This window comes from Chelonia mydas, chromosome 9 (genome assembly GCF_015237465.2).
Source record: "Chelonia mydas isolate rCheMyd1 chromosome 9, rCheMyd1.pri.v2, whole genome shotgun sequence".
In the NCBI taxonomy this organism is placed as follows: domain Eukaryota; kingdom Metazoa; phylum Chordata; order Testudines; family Cheloniidae; genus Chelonia; species Chelonia mydas.
In genome coordinates this window covers 62,747,398-62,763,932 of record NC_057855.1, presented here as the reverse complement: position 1 = coordinate 62,763,932, position 16,535 = coordinate 62,747,398, and the positions used below count along the sequence as shown (strand labels likewise).

Here is a 16,535-nt window from a genome sequence, read left to right as displayed (position 1 = left end):
GGAGAAGGGGATTTTTGTAAGTGGAGGTCAGACAGAAATGGATCACTCTCACATGTCAATGCTATTGGTGCATATAGTGATCAGCTCTGTGGATCACAGGCCAGGTCCTCAAATGGTGTAAATCAACAATGACCTCAGTGGAGGCATGCTCCTTTACACTACCTGAGTATCTGGCCCCATGTCTACACGGCATGAACTCCCCAAGTTCCCTCAGCATTTGCTGGGCCGAGTGTAAGATATGGGATGGGAACAATCTCCTTTGATTGTTACCAAAGCCTGTCCAGGAATGTGGAAGGATATTCCCTGAGCGTTACTCATAGACTGTAAGGCTAGAAGAGACCATCCTGATCATCTAGTCTGACCCCCTGCACATTGCAGGCCACAGAACCTCACCCACCCACTCCTATCATAGACCCCTAATCTCTAGCTGAGTTACTGAAGTCCTCAAATCATGATTTAAAGACTAAATTACAGAGAATCCATGATTTACACTAGTTTAAACCTGCAAGTGACCTGTGCCCCAGGCTGCAGAGGAAGGCGAAAACCCCCCAGGGTCTCTGCTGATTGGACCTGGGGGAAAATTCCTTCCCAACCCCAGATATGGTGATCAGTTAGATCCTGAGCACATGTGCAAGACCCACCAGGCAGATACCTGGGAAAGAATTCTCTGTAGTAACTCAGAGCCCTCCCCTTCTAGGGTGCCATCTGTGGGCATTGGGGATATTTGTACTAGCAGTCACCGATGGGCCACACACCATTGTAGACAGTCTCCTCATACCATACCATCCATACATTTATCAAGCTCAGTCTTGAAGCCAGTTAGGTTTTTTTGCTCCCACTGCTCCCCTTGGAAGCTTGTTCCAGAACTTCACTCCTCTGAGGGTTAGACATCATCTAATTTCAAGCCTAAACTTGTTGCTGGCCAGTTTATATCCATTTGTTCGTGTGCCAGCATTGGCAGTCGACGTAAATAACTCCTCTTTCCTCCCTGATATTTATCCCTCTGCTGTATTTATTGAGAGCAATCATATCTCCCCTCAGCCTTCGCTTGGCTAGGCTAAACAAGCCAAGCTGCTTGTGTCTCCTCTCATAAGGTGGATTCTCCATTCCTTTGATTATCCTAGTAGCTCTTCTCTGCACCTGTTCTGGTTTGCATTCATCTTTCTTCCACATGGGAGACCAGAACTGCACACAATACACAAAATCCAGGATCTGAACATTGTGATTGCAGCAGAAAGTGGTGTGCAGAGAGCAAATTAACGTGCAGCTTTTGTGAATAAAGACACAAGCTCTAGGCCTCTGCATCTGCCTCTCCCTCACTCCAGACAAGGCACTGAGGGTGGAAGGAAGCCACATCAGCTAGAGAACACCTTCACAACAAACCATGCTCTGGCATGAAGGGGCTGCCCAGGAGCTCCAAGGAACTTTCTGCCTTAAAAGAGTTAGCAGATGAAACAGAGGGAGAGTTGTTGGGACACAGTGAGATGGAGGAGGCGGAGGTGACACATGGTAATGGAGCTGTAGCAGCTGTACAGCTGTCTGTAGCTTCACTCTGAGGCCTTTTGTTTTAGGTGTCCCGCACCTTTACATTTCTGAGGACTCATTTTGTTCCACGAGTCGCTGCTGCCTACATAGGAGATGCACACACTATGCTCTCCTATGGAGACTTTACTTTGGGTCTGTCTTGTTGTTGTTTTCTCCTTGGTAAAATGAAAGCCATTTAGACAGACAGCATGTAGTCTGCTTTGTTAAGGGAAATATAATGGAACTCATGGAAACATGGGCAGCATTAAGAGCTCACAAATCCCACTGCTCACAGCATGTTAAGAACTGATGTAAAGTGCTGCGCTGACAAAGGCATCTGCAGTGCACAAAGGATGTTATTAGTCCTACAAACTCTACCTGTTCTTGAGTGTCATCTACTGGCACTTATCTGTTAACTAACTATTACATGTATATACAGGCAGAGAGCTCTCCTGTAACAGGCGGGATACACAGAACCAGACAGGGAACAGACAGGAGGAATGGACATGGAGCAGGAATGGGCAGAATACAGAGAATCAGAGTGACCGGTCCCGGTAATTTTTAAGATCAGGGATTTTTATTTGCTGATTTTCTCAGACCTTACCATGTCCTCACACTGGCTCTGAACAGTACATTAAGATCTGATGGCTGCATGCGGTGAGCAGCAGACTCTGTCTCACGCCTGAGATAGTGGCAGCAGTATGGAGCAATCATATGGTCTCATCCCACCTCATATCTCTTGCATCCCTCTAAGTCCCTCTCAACTGATGCCTACGTTCCAGCATGTATAGTGCAGCTAGCAGCGCTGGACAGTGCTGGCTTGGTTGTCTGCCTTCCCCACGGGGCTACCTGGAATGCAGCTAAGAAATTCAACATGGCAGCCACCCTGCTGCACCCCGCCCCTTCTCCTTCTTGGGGAGAGGGGTGTTCTCATCACTTAGGTGTGTAACTTTCACCTGCCTTGAGCCACCTCCCTGAAAAGCACTGGGCAAGGGGAAGCAATGGAAGAGGCCCTCTGAATATAAAGACGAGGGAGTCATTCCCTAAGCCTCCTGATAATATCTTCATTATTCAAGCAGTGCACAGCCAGGTCCCCATCTGGCTAGCCTGCATGCTGCCATCTGCAGTATATACTTCCCAGGGGCAAACACTGCTACACCTTATGGCTTAGATTTAGTGACAGTTCAAAAGTTTTCATCAAAACTTAAAAAAAACAAAAAAACCCCACAACCTTCACCTCACAGCCACAAAATGGTGGCTCAACCAAAATGAACCCATTTGCAGAACATCTTTGTTTTGGCGGAAATTGTCCATTCTTCCAATGGAAAAAAAAAAAAAGGAAACTGAAACGTTTCCACTACAAACTTTCAGCTTCAATTTGTTTTTTGGCCAAAAAAATAAAATAAAATAAAATCTATTTTTGGTTTCCAGGAAACTCCCTCCCTTCCCCGGCCCAAATTTTACTGATAACTATCTTCAAAACCTTTCAGTTTGTTTCTTTACTGAACACATGAATGGATTTCATGAAAAGTTTTTTGGGGAAAAGGAACTTTTTAAAAATTTCTCCAAAAAGATAAATTGGCATTTTCCAATCACCTAGAGTTAACCCGCTGGGGCAGAGACGCTCTTTCTGTTGTGTGTTTTTACAGGGCCTAGCGCAATGGGGTCCTGGTTCTTGTGTGGGGCCTGTACATACTACTGCAATTAAAATATAAACATTAATTATGGCTGCTCAGTCTGATCCATCCAGAACTCATACATGGCAACCTACAAGCTCATGCACCCATGTTTCACACTATGATTCCATTACCGTAGCAACTATCCCCAGTGGGTATATTCCTATCTCCCAGTGAATTACACTGCTCTCTCACACAGCCTAACATCTCATCGTGACACACTGTCATCCCAGGAGCACCAGTGCAGTTCACTAGTATGAAGGTTGCCTGAGAATGAGAGCAATCTCCTTCCTTCCCGCCAGGCTGGGGGAAGCGGTCACCCAAAGATGCCTGTTCATGCATCAAAGACCGGCAAGACAACAGCATCCATCACTGTCAGAACATCCTCTGTCATTTGGTGGTGCAGGATCATTTATCCAAAGCGCAGGCATCTGGGGCATTTGGAGAAGGGGGACCTGGAGTAATGGGGTTCACTCACCACTGAGTCTGGGGATCAGCTCTTGTTCAGTCTAGACCCCCCCACTTCCATCACTCACTCGCCCCACGGTCCCTCTCACTCTCCAGGACTTGGGGTGCTCTCTCTTCTTGACTCAGCCCTCTGGCCAGGTCACTGTATCATTTTCTCCTTCCAGGGTTGCCAGACAATCCCACCAGACAATCTGCCCATGTACTATCTCAGGCAGTCCTCCATGCCAATTCCCAGTTTGTCCCACTTCCCCAGTGGCTGGTACGGGAACCTGGGCCCACCTGCTATTCCAGGTTCCAGCCCAGGGACTCTATCAGTGGCAGCCAAAGTCTGTACAATCTCAACCCTCACTGCTCATTCTTTGGGCTTCTTCCTTGCACAGGCTTTCTTCCCCACAACTCCTCTGGGTAAACCCCTTCCATCAGGGTCAGGATTCCAGGGCTTGTGGTCCCTGCTGGATCTCCTTCTACCCACCACTATGTGCCCAGAGAGTGACCACCAGCACTTTCCCTGCAACCCCACTCTGCTCTCAACTTTCTGGCATTATACAAGCCCAGCCTGCTCCTGCCCAGCTGGGCTTCATCATCCCTTAGACCTTAGCAGCCCTGCTTCTCCTCCAGGTACAGTTTATAAGGTTAATTGATCCTCATCTGAGCCACCTTAACCCCTTCAGGGCTGGTGTGTGTATGTGTGAGGGGAGGGTGAACTCCCCATCACACCCCATCACACCTGGATCCAAACTAGCCTTCTTTTTGGTCTGCAAAAGCAGAACCCGACAGGCAAAGATTTCCAAGCCCCAGCCTTGCCTGTCTCCAGCAGCAATCATCTGTGCTCTCCCAGGGCTCCTGGCACCTCTCCCCCAGGAAAGGAGAAGGAAATCTGGATCCCTCTGTAGACGTGCCACCTTAGCCATGACAGATGACACAGGGATGGGAATGACTTGGAGGCATTTCAGGGGTGGGAGGCTCAGTCAAGAGCCCAAATTCTCTGTTCTCACTCCCTACAATCTCCCTTCGCCCTAGTAGCCTTTAACACTCACCATCTGGATGACAGAGACCGGCCCGATGCTGTTCACATAGATATCCACATCGATGAATGTGGGCTTGACTGGAAAGAGAGTGAAAAGGACGTGGGTGAGCCAGGGGCAGGGGTGTACAGGGAGGAACATGGGAGTAAGGGGGGAACAGGCAGGCACAAGCTGAAAGCCCCTGAATTGAGGGCTGGGAGACACCAAGAGAACTATCAGCTCTAGACCTGGAATGTGGGCGCATAGATCAGGGGGTTCTAGAACAATAGCTTGAGGCTATTTCTGTTACGGAATGGGGACTGCAGGGAAGAACTCACATGGCTGGAGTCCCCTTTGCAGGTACTAGTGGACACTGCTGGGAAGAAGCTCACAGCACTGGATTCCCCCCTACCTGGTGCTGACAGGGCACCACTGGGAGGAAGCTCACAGCACTGGATTCCTCCCTAGTTGGTGCTGACAGGGCACTGCTGCGAAGAAACTCACAAGGTCTGGAACAAACCAAGAATTTCCTGGAAGCTACCATTAAAAATGTACTCCCGCCCCACACACCAACGGGCCTGGAGACCCAGCAAAGGCTAAGGCTCGGAGGGGGGCACTTACTGCCGATGTCGGGCCTCAGTTTGTTGTCGTAGTTCTTCAGCAGTGAGTTGAGGATTTGCGTGGCATCCGTCTCCTGCGCCTTGGGGGTCAGGACCCAGGTTTTATTGATGCTGAGGTAATCGTAGTCATACTCCTCCATGCTTTCTGTCCTGGAGTAAACAGGCAAAGAATGAGCGAGTTGCCCCCATGGCACCAAGGCTACCCACCATCACAGGGATAGAGCAGTACTACGCCTCAGAGGAATACACCGCCCTTGGGAGTTTCTCTGTGTCTAAGGTTCTCCAGGTCTACCTCAGACACTTGCCCAGCATTGTCACTATGTCCTGGGGCAATGGGTAGATCAAACTGGAGTGGGAAGGGGAGCTGGATTTCCTACCATTGCCCTTTTTCTTTTCCCCACTCCAAGGTCAGCTTGAGGCATTTACAAGGTGCTCAAGGAGAGAGAGCCTGGAGCTTTCCTTGCTACTAGGGTCAGGAGGGCTCCATTCCTTCCTTTGAACCACTCAGGGGAGCTGGCTATCCATGGAGGGGAAGCTCCCTGCACCCTCCTGGAGCTCCCTCTGGAGCCATGTTGCACATTTGTATCCCTACAACCGGCCTGTGCCTAGCAAAGCACAGTCCTGCCCTCAGTGAGAACATGGTGTCCTAGCCACAAGGAGAACTGCACCTCAGACCCCTCCTGTCTCATCAAGTCCCTCCATAACCAGAGCTCAGGCTTTAAGCCATCTCCTGGCCCCAAATGGAACCACACGATTCACCCGCTGTCAGGGCAGGCCCTGGATGGCATCCCCTAGTACTAGCTGAGATTACCTTAGCAGGACTGATACAGGCTCTGTTCCCCACAAGAGCCCTGACAGTGGTTATTACACTGACCAGACAGCCTTCTCAAAGCCAAGCCTTATTTACTCAGAACAAAAGCATTTAAGAGACAACAGGTCTTAAGGGAATAAAGCAGACTGTATGCATGTCTAGCGTACCAGGTATCTAATCATCTTTCACACGGGAATCCTGGCAGATCTCAGATTCCCAGAGATCCCCCCATAATCTCCAAGACTGGCTGTCATAGTCTGGTCCCTTAACTCACCAACCATTTCTCCCTGCTTCACAGAGAGACCCCTTGAAAAGTGTTCACTTCCAGGCCTGGCAAGACAAGCTTGCCTCTTCCTTGAAGCTAACAGTTTGCCCCACTTTCTTTTCAAGTGGGTGCTAGGCTGCCTTTATCTAGAGCTCCTGGGTTGCTTTCCTGTTTGCTGTTCCCACAGCTCCCTACTAAGTCAGATCAATACAGTCATCCAGGAAGTTCCAATAACCCCCAAATCCTCAACTCCCTGCTGAAGAACTACGACAATAAACAAATAACTGGCCACACTATTCATTCCATCAGTACCTCGCAGTACCGATCGATTACTACAAAGCAATTCCACATCTACATTTGCTATGACTTTTAAGAATGTCTCCTAGCTGTACATGTCAGTTGTCATTCTCTCCAGTGCTGGACAGGGCTTCTCCACAGGAGCTGCCATTGTGCTGATATATCCCAGCGACAGTCCTGCAACGCTGACATGGAAGCAGGCCCTGGGAATGCAGACCTCCTTTTAATACGCAAGGAGGCAAAGGCTGGCAGAAGGCTTGAATGGAAACACTATTCCTTTCCAAAGTTGCAGTTAATTAATCAGGGGTTCCTAGTGTTAAAACCCATATAAAACTTGTTCCATGACCTGTCTGAAACTCTCTGCCTTTCCCGTGTACTCAGAGGTGGAGGTGTTTCTGTTATCAGAGGATCAGACCCATTTAGCTGTCTGCCTGCCTCTGTGTTTTAGGTATTTACACATTGTGTCATCGCTTCCTGTCTGACTGCTTATTATCCCTTTTGATTATGGGAAAGGAGTTATCTGAAAGTTTGCTGGGATTCACTTTCCTATCCAAGCGGAGGCAGTGATTGGACTAGGTTGTATATTATGCTGCTGTTTGCCTTTTTAACATGCCTGATAGGAAGAAGCAAAGAGTGGAGATTGTTGCAGTGGGAAAGAAGGGATCACCTGCTGGCAATGAGCCACCTACCTATTTAGTTGGAACTAAAGGTCTTAGGCTAGAGGCAGCCCCACAGGCACAGGCTGGAGTAAATTACACACTTCCTTCCACGAGCCTGGCCCAGCTCAGGGTAGAATAACTCAATAGAGAGTAGGCAACCTTGGCATTATGCCTCTCCAGCTACTGCCACCAATTCTTTGTGTGGTGGTGGTTCACAACAAGCCCTGCAATAGAGGAATTAGACCAGCAAAAAACAGAGTAACCCTGGGTTACATCTAGACCTCAACTTAATGTTCTTTAGACCCTCTTGTAAGGGATCCCTGAACAGGTCACATGCAGGGATTGACCCCAGGACCTCTGACTTGAAAGATGACACACTGCTACACCTGATCTAAAGACACAAGGCCCACAACGGCAAGGCAGTAGCAGACCCACCAAACTCTATACCAAATGCTGCCACCAGAGCTCCTATATGCTATGTCAGGGTGGGTTACTCTAGTCTCAGGCTGGCACAGTAACGTCAATTAGGAGAGTGGGGTTTCTTGTGTGATTTGGACGGTTTTGTGTGTGGCATTTCCATATTGGCAAAAGCCCTAGAGCAGGCCCAGTTATACCAGTGTAAAAGAGCTTTTGCCAGTACTTATTTTGCTCCCTGGTTTGCTATAAGCTACACCAGAGAAAGCACATTTTTGCTGGTACAAACTGCATCTGCACTAAGGTTTTCCAGCATAGCTATTCCAGCAACCATTTTCTAGTACAGACCTGGCCTTATCCCCTGTTAAGAGGTAAAGCATCTTGTTATTAGATCCATGGGAAGGATTTAGTTCAGTTCCAGGTGAAATGGTCCTTTTCTGTTGCTACGCACCATTGCCAGGTTGTGACAAAAATATCTGGAAGGAGGGCGTTTGTGTGCATGTTTGGATTAGGAAAGGGTGTGGCTCTAATGACACCCTTTCCCAGCTCCCTGTTTCCAAGCTCCGCCATCCCAAATCCTACCATGTCAGGCTGGGAAGATGTACTAACTGATGCCCAGCAGCTACTGCAAAGACAGAGCAAACAGGGAGATAGAAGGCCATGTCTGTACACCAAGCCACACGCACAGCTGCCAATGGAAATGTCACATAGCAAATATTTAGCAATCAAGCACATGCCGTGGCTGTTCCCAAGACTGGAGGATGTGTCTCCTTGCGCCCAAGCAATTCTGACTGGCAACTTCTGACAGGTACAATCCAGCCCCCATATGTCTCCTGCAGATGCAGGGGGAAGCTGGATCCCTGCTCCTCACATCAGCTCATCGAAATGTCAAACCACTCACCTCTCAGCATAGCAACGCAGCTGAGAAGCGGGTGAGCAGACTGAAGCAGTCAGAGCTCAGCGAGGAGCTGGGCGGGCAGCGAGGCTGTCAGACACCTGGCGAGGAAACCCCCCGGTATGGCAAACGCTGTGAGTGACACAATCGCTCCCTGCCCTGCGACCGGGCCCATGCGGCATGTGTGATAGCGATCAGATGCACTGTTGTTTACGGATGAAGTCAGACATCCCCTTCTTGGGCAACGTGTGACATTATTGCACAAGAACACAGTGTTATTTACTTTGTGTCTGTGATCCCGAGTGTTGCTTTTCTCAAGCAGCCACTTGCTGTGTGGAAGACGACAGGCACATGAAAGGGGACTGATAGCTGCCGAACAATCAGAGCCTCTATTTCAGCCTGTGGGGCCAGCTAACCCAAAGAGCTCAGGGCCAGATTTTCAAGGGCTTAGCTTACAGTGAACTGCCCTCTTTTTCAAATCTGGCCTCAATTAGAGGAGCTGCGCCTCTCCAAAAATTCTAGCCCTAGCAGTTATGCCATGTGGTGCAGTCCAGCAAAGAGGTGACTGGGAGTCAGGAGATCTCCATTCTGTTCCTATCACTGCCACAGTCATTTAACCACTCCCCCCGTGCCTCAGTTTCCCCACTCGCAAAAGATGGACGATGTTACTTCCACATCTTTATGAAGTGTCTTGAGATCTATGAATTCATAGCACCAGATATGCGCTCTGTATTGTTTTTATCATGGGAAGTGACAAAGCAAGCTTCTCCGCACCCTGACAGCCGTGTGCCCCAACCCTGGGATAATTCTGTACTCATTGGCCAATCAGTGCTGCTGCAATTAGAATTTAGCATCAGATACAAATGAGGATATTTTTGTGATGTGGACACCTGTCCTCCGGGAAGCAGCCTGGTGCTGTAGATACATCGTACCGAACAACTGTCATTGGATTTAAGCTGTCAACGGGAAGGTGTAAGACTCAACCCCCTGAGCTGGTCAGTCCCTTTCACATGCTTTTATGGCCAGTAGTTTTTACTTTCAAACCTAAACTACAGGTGCACAGCTGGGCAAACTTTTTTTAGACAAACTGTTTATTCACCGCAAAACGCAGTTTTGGGTTGTGAATTTGGGTCAAATTCAGCAAATAGTTTCGGCCAAAAAACCAAAGATTTTTCCCACCCAAAAGTCAAAATGTTTCGTTTCTACTTTTCATTTAGAAATTTAGTTAGAGTCATTTAAATGAGCAAGCAAGCAAATGAATGGGTTAAAATAAACCACCCACAAATGAAACAAAATGAAAACACAAAAACAAAAATATTGTTTTTCGGGTTGCATGGAGTGTTTTGTTTGCTCCAAAATCCAATGAAATAAACAGAAAAGGCTGTGATTCACTCAGCTCTCTCTAAGTGTAAGCCCAGGGTTAGTAGAAGTCAAGTAGCAGATCCTAGGTTTGTTATCCTGGGGCTTGAGAGTCTACACTTATTTGTAACCCTAGATTAGGAATTGTTGAACCCTGGGTCTACACTGCATCATGTGGGCCTGAATCCAATCACCCATACCCCAGACTTCCTAGCGCCCTCCCCAAATGTGGCCACTCTGGTCCTTTGTTCATGGTGCAGTGTGGGAAAACTGAACTGTCCAGAGGAGAAAGGAAGTCAGCCCATGGGATTGTGGGATACTTTTGGCAGGCTCCCAGAGCACAAGTCCAGTGGGGCTGTGTCTAGCAATAGGGCTTGCACCATGGTTCCCGGCTTGACTTAGGCTTGGATCCGCCACCCCTGTAGGATCGTAGGTCAGAATCCCAGGTTAGTGTGATTTGGGTGTAGACTAAAGGGGGTGAGGCTTGAGACTGAGTTCATACCCTGGGCTTACTCTGCAATGTGGACATACCCTAGGTGTCCATGGGTGATTATTATTCCATACTGTTGCATATTTAACTCTCGAGGAATCTGCTTGTGGGGGGCTTCCCTGTGTAATGAAAATATCATGCACCGAGCTCTCCTTCCTGCCACATGTAACAGTGCCACTGAGTATCTGTGCTAGGTGGGATAAAAGTCTCTGTACATTCAGATATGGGCAGAGAGGAGGAAATAAGCAGTCTGGCCAGGGTGAGCCCAACCCAGAGGGGACACTCTGAATCAGGACCTGATAAAGAACCCTCTGCATGATGTTACCCCAGGTGTGGGCTGCCCTTTGGTGGGGATCTAGAAACCCCTGCCACAACTACATGCCTCGCCCCCAAATTAAAGGGGCAGGCAGAGCAGGGTCTTGAATGTATCTGCGTGGGCTCTGACGTGCAGGCAGTGGGGAATCCCTCAGAGAAGGGGACCTCACCCAGGGGCACATTCTCTGAGGTGGCATCATGGGTGGGCATCTCAGATACCACACAACCTAACCAGCCCTTCAGGAGAAGCAGAAGCTCCTTAACTGCTACCGACATGGATCTCCCCTAAAGTTGGGCCCAACACAGACCCCTGGATTCACACAGCTTAGCAGTTTGGGTAAGTTCAGGTTCTGATCTGGCTTGGGATGGGCTCCAACCTGCAGCATCCCAAAGCAGAATCTGTGACTCAGCCCACTGCACATTCATTGCCTTCAGTGCCTAAGGCCCAGCTGCAGGGCCCCATTGTCCCAGAGGTCAATCCTCTGCCGCACTAAACTAAACAGGTCCTCAGCTGGTGTCATGTGGCGTAGCTGCGTGGCCTTCAGTGGCAGGAGCTGTGCCCATTCACACTGCTGGGGATCTGCCCTAGGAAATGATGACACGTAAGACGCCTCCACCCCTTTGCTGGGTGGGTGGTCTGGGGCGGGCAGAGTTAGCTGAACACAGGATCCAGCTGGTGCCAGGAGATTTGTCATTGCAGCTCATGCTGGGCGGAGAGATGGCATGAATCAGTTTGAGCTCCAGCAACTGGTCACATCCAGGCTGAACCCCACTTGCATTGAGCCACGGGCGCTAAGTGTGACAGAGCCACACATCACAAGCCGTAGCTGTGAAAATCCAGCGAATATGGGCTGGGAATCTGGTGACACTCAATCCCCTCCCGCACTCCCCCCCAGCAGCCATCCTCTCCCACCCCACAAGCTCCATGCTTAGCTTAGAGCTTTCATGCTCCCAGCCTCAGAGTTCACTAGGATCTGCACATTAGTACAATTGCACTGGGGTTCATGAAGATCCACACACTAGTGCAAATGCACTGGGGTTCATGTTCCCAGCCTTGGCGGTCCGGAGGATTGGCACACCAGCATACTGGTATCAAGATTCATGCTCCCCGCCCCAGACTGCATTTGTAATGGGATTTGATTGGCTTTACGTTGGCTTATTCTGCCAATTAGCGTCAGCCAGTAAAATCCCTCTTCCCCTGAGCCCGAGGGGGTAATGATCTGCTGACAACATGTTCTTTTCCCGATCCGGCCGTTAAGCTCACCAGCAGGGTTAGGAATAGTAAAAATGTGAACACCCTTGCTCGGGGCTTTCAGCGCTGTCTACAGAAAAGCTTTACAAGCTGTTGGCTGTGGGACAGAGTCCTAATTGCCCCACACAATACCACTGGAGCGTCCCATTGAAATGGGCATCAAGGGCCCAGGAAACAACAGGAACCTGCCAACCTGTAGAGTTTGTCAGAGATGAACGCTCCCACCCTCCTTCCTGGCTCTGTTCTGCAACAATGGGGTGCCCATCCTGGGATGCCCTGGGTCCTTTCTGATCATGGCTGGCCATCTTGCATGCTGGATACATGCGCTCCCTCCAGCCACACTGGCAAACCGTGCTCTCCTGGGAGTAGACCCTGATCTGCTGAAAAGGGGCAGGCAGAAGTACACAGCCTCCTTGACCCATGTGCATTAGTGGCTGGGTCCTACAAGACACTGAGCGTCCCCTCCTTCCCATTGCAGTCAATGGGAACGGCTGGCACTCACAGCCAGAGATGAGACACATCTGCAGGAGATTTGAGTTACAAAGGTGCAAAAAGAACCTAAGGCAAACGTTTTTCTCTCTCTGCATGGAAAGAGTCGTTTGAAGTCAAAGGGATTTACACCAACTGAGGAGCCTGCCCAGTAGCTAGAAGCATCAGCTGGGTTCCAAAACAAACCAGAAGAGAGAGAAAGAGGAAATTAAGACAAAAAGGAAAATGTAACAATACTGACACCGTTAGGAAATGTGTGTCTGCTCAGTGCTTGTGCACTGCAGTATCTTTTGCCTAAGGCTCTCAAGGCGCTGTAGCGTGGGGTGAAAGTATCATTATTATTCCCCATTTCACAGGTGTGGAAACTGATGCACAAAGAGAAGTGACTTGTCCAAGGGTCACATAGTGAGTCAGTTGACCTGGGAACGGAGCATAAGAATGATCACACTGGGTCAGACCCATGGTCTATGTAGCTCAGCACCCTGTCTTCTGACAGAACAGAGGCCAGTGCCAGATGCTTCAGAGGGAAGGAACAGATCAGGGCAATTTACAGAGTGATCCATCCCCTGTTGCCCACCTTCTGGCAGTCAGAGGTTTAGGGACACCCAGGTTATGGGGTTGTGTCCCTGACCATCTTGACTAATAGCCATTGATAGGCCTATCCTCCATGAACTTACCTAATTCATTTTTGAACCCAGTTATACTTCTGGCCTTCACAACATCCCCTGGCAATGAGTTCCACAGGTTGACTTTGTGTTGGGTGAAGAAGTACTTCCCTTTGTGTGTTTTAAATCTGCTGCCCATTAAATTTCATTGGGTGACCCCTGCTTCTTGTATTGTGTGAAGGGGTAAACAACAGTTTCTTATTCCCTTCTCTGCACCAGTCATGGTTTTATAGACCTCGATCAGATCCCCCTCAGTTGTCAGTTTTCTAAGCTGAACAGTCCCAGTCTTTTAAATCTCTCTTTGTACGGAAGCTGTTCCAGACCCCTAAGAATTTTTCTTGCCCTTCTCTGTAACTTTTCCAATTCTAATATATGGTTCTGGAGATGGGGACTAGAACTGCATGTAGTATTCAAAGTGTGGGCATTCCACGGATTTATATAAAAGCATCATGATATTTTCTGTCTTATTTTCTATCCCTTTCCTCACGGTTCCTAATATTCTGTTAGCTTTTTCAACTGGTACTGCACTGAGCAGATGTTTTCAGAGAACTATCCACCCTGACTCCAAGATCTCTTTCTTAAGTGGTAACTGCTAATTGAGACCCTATCATTTTGTAAGTGTAGTTGGGATTATGTTTTCCAATATGCATTACTTTGCATTCGTCAGCATTGAATTTCATCTGCCATTTTGTTGCCCTAGCCCAGATCTCCTGACTCCCAATCCTCTGCATTGAATATGGGACCAAGGCAATGGTCTTTTCTTCAGAAATCATCCCTTTCGGCAGCGTACTAGCTGCAGGGGATTGAGGTGATGCTGATGGAGCCAGGGTGGGAGTTCTCTGCTTGCCTGGCGTTCAGAGCAGTGGCAAGTTCACGGAGGCACACATGGCATAGTGCTGAGGGAATGGTAATGGCAGATGGGCAGAGCGGGCACAGCACATGGGGTTGCGGGGAACGGGGGAGCCTGAAACGCCACGTCTGGCCAGAGAGACAATTTCCACCCCGGCTGGAAGCCAATGCCAGAAAACAGATGAGAAAGCCCACCATGTGGAGATTCGTGCTAACCATTGTCCGACAGAGCCACCTCCGGGACCATCTCCTCCCTCCCCACTGCACTTCCAGGCCCTCTCATCTGACTCGTGAACCGAGCAAGGGAGACACACTATTCCTCATGCAAAAACAATACTTGGCGCCTTTCACCTGAGCCTCCCGAAGTGGAGAACAGCTGTTAATAAAGACAGGCAGCGTCTCTGCGAGCTGTCATGCCCCATTCTACAGGGGAGAGCGATGAGGTGCTGAGAAAAGAAGGGACTTATCCAAGGTCACCCAGCAGGTGACAGGGCACAAAGAGAATGCAGAGGTCCTGACTCCCATGCCAGATGTATAGGGGAAGGGAGCATCCCTAGTTAATTGCTCATCACTCCAAGCACCTATCTGCCTCTTTGTACTATGCTTAACATGCTTTTAGTCCCTTCCCTGCAGGGAGCAGAACTGGTGGCTCAGCCCCAAAGGTCCCAAAAGGCTTCTTTCCTTTCCATGACTCCAACCCCACCTGGCATGCGAAATGAAGGCAGAAGGGTCCGAGCTTGGACCAGACAAGCAACACAGCCTACAAAATACAGCCGGGCTCATTGGGAGCAGGCAGGCGAGTGGATGCTAGGGACAGGGTGAGGGGGCTGCTGTCAATCCCAGAATCTCTTTGGGGTTGGGGTAGGTACATTAGCAGAAAGCAGAGTTCTCACCTTATCTGTAGGGCGGGATAGATTGTCAGGTACATCAGGAAAACTTTCCCAGACATCTTAAACGCACGAGCCAGGCGATCCCAGGGAAGCGCAGTGTCCACATAAAGAGAGGCAGCTCGGGCTGGCGTGGCTACAGTTTGACAGGTTCCTTCCTATCCAGTTTACAGGGGGGCCCAGGGGCTCCCCTCTCTCCTTCCCCAGTCTGCCCCAAGGGATGGCCAGCTCAGTCCAGGTGTGCTGCAGCTGGAGTCTCTGGGGACCAGGAAAGAAAACACTTGTAGCAACCAAACAAAAAACTAAAGGTGGCGGTGGCAGGGGAAACCCACCCAGGAAAATCCAAGTTCAGAAGGAGGAGGAAAGCCAAGCCTGGTGCCTTTGTGTCTCCTTGCCCTCCAGCAAGTTTAGGGGCTTTTCTTCCATTCCTGCCTGTGTGGGCACTGTCTCTGTGGCTTTACTGTTAAATTCCCAATGCCCAATCTCTTTATAGAAGGGTTTCCCCTCTTCTCCCAGCTCACCAGCTGTGTCTGTGCCCAGCAGACAGGTGCAGTGAGAGCTGTGTGTGTGCGCACAGCACAAGCCCCACCGGTTGCTATTGCAGCCTAGAATACTGAAATCCTCTTCTCTCTGTCCCCCTCCTTTTCTCTGCCCTTCTCTCTCTATTTCTTCCTTCTGTGCTTCTCTCCCCAGCCCTCCCAAACTCGCCCACCCTCCCTCCGGCTTTTAATCCTTCCTTTCCGATCCTTTTGGAAAGAAGGGTCAAAGTTGGGCATTTCTTATCCTGCTCCTTGGCAGGAGAGGAGCAGAGCGAGTGAGAGGGAGACTGGCAGGGAAGAGGAAGAGAGATGCTCAGAGGACTCACGCAGGGTCCTAGCTCCCCCCGATTTAGTGCAAGGGGTGGAGGAGGGCCTCCTCGTTCCCGGCAGGGCAAGGGTTAACAGCTGCTTCTTGAGCCTTTCTTAACGGGAAAAGCAAAAGCAAAAAAAGTTCAGTTGCCAGGCTGACAAAGGCTGTATCCAGAAATCAAAGGGAAATGCCTATTTGTGCGTCACCGAGTTCCCAAACGGAAGCTTTTGGGAATGAGAAAACCGGAATTCATTAACTTGTGTAAAGCTCTCGCTCTCCTCTTTCACCTAACGAGACATGACAAGGTCATTGCTCGTTAGTCACAGTGTAGTGTAAACCCACGTGCAACGTTTTGTTAAAAGCTGGGGAGCGAGGCTGTTGCTAGCAAAGATGTGCCAGAAGCAAATGCCAGCAACGCGTCGCACCCAGTGCATTGTGGGTGCCAATGCACTAGAAAGCATAATCACTCGCTGCCCTCCCCATCCCCCCCGCCCATGGGGCGAAGCTCTTTGTGCACAGCCTTGCTCCTGGGTTATGTCCAGGTCTAGTGTCGGCCCATCACAAAATAGCCAGGGCCTCAACTCACAAGTGCTCATTCATGGGATTCACACTGAGCGCAGTGGGCTTCTCTTGCAGAATTGGGATCCTTCACTCTAAAGGACGTTCTGAAACCCAGCTTTTTGCCCTGTGCATCCCAGAGCAGACCAGGCAACTGGGCATCATATCACATCCCTCCTTAAAACTCTC

The 16,535-nt window shown here is 49.6% G+C and overlaps 1 protein-coding gene across 3 annotated transcripts in view; it reads right to left on the bottom strand.

Moving 5' to 3' along the window:
* The window catches only part of LOC102938270 (gamma-aminobutyric acid receptor subunit gamma-4), a 75,322-nt gene extending 59,543 nt beyond the window's left edge, over nt 1-15,779 (bottom strand). Inside the window, exons 1-4 of one of the 3 annotated variants that reach the window (XM_037909540.2) lie at nt 15,461-15,779; nt 14,946-15,197; nt 5,294-5,442; nt 4,706-4,773 (exon numbers count right to left, since the gene is read on the bottom strand). In XM_037909540.2, the coding sequence (XP_037765468.1) occupies nt 4,706-4,773; nt 5,294-5,442; nt 14,946-15,001 (273 nt within the window). In that variant the 5' untranslated portion in view covers nt 15,002-15,197; nt 15,461-15,779. Of the gene's footprint in view, nt 1-4,705; nt 4,774-5,293; nt 5,443-14,945 lie in introns of all 3 variants that reach the window. The other 2 variants (XM_007063974.3, XM_037909541.2) reach the window with 2 other exon arrangements.
* Between the last annotated feature and the right edge of the window lie 756 nt (nt 15,780-16,535).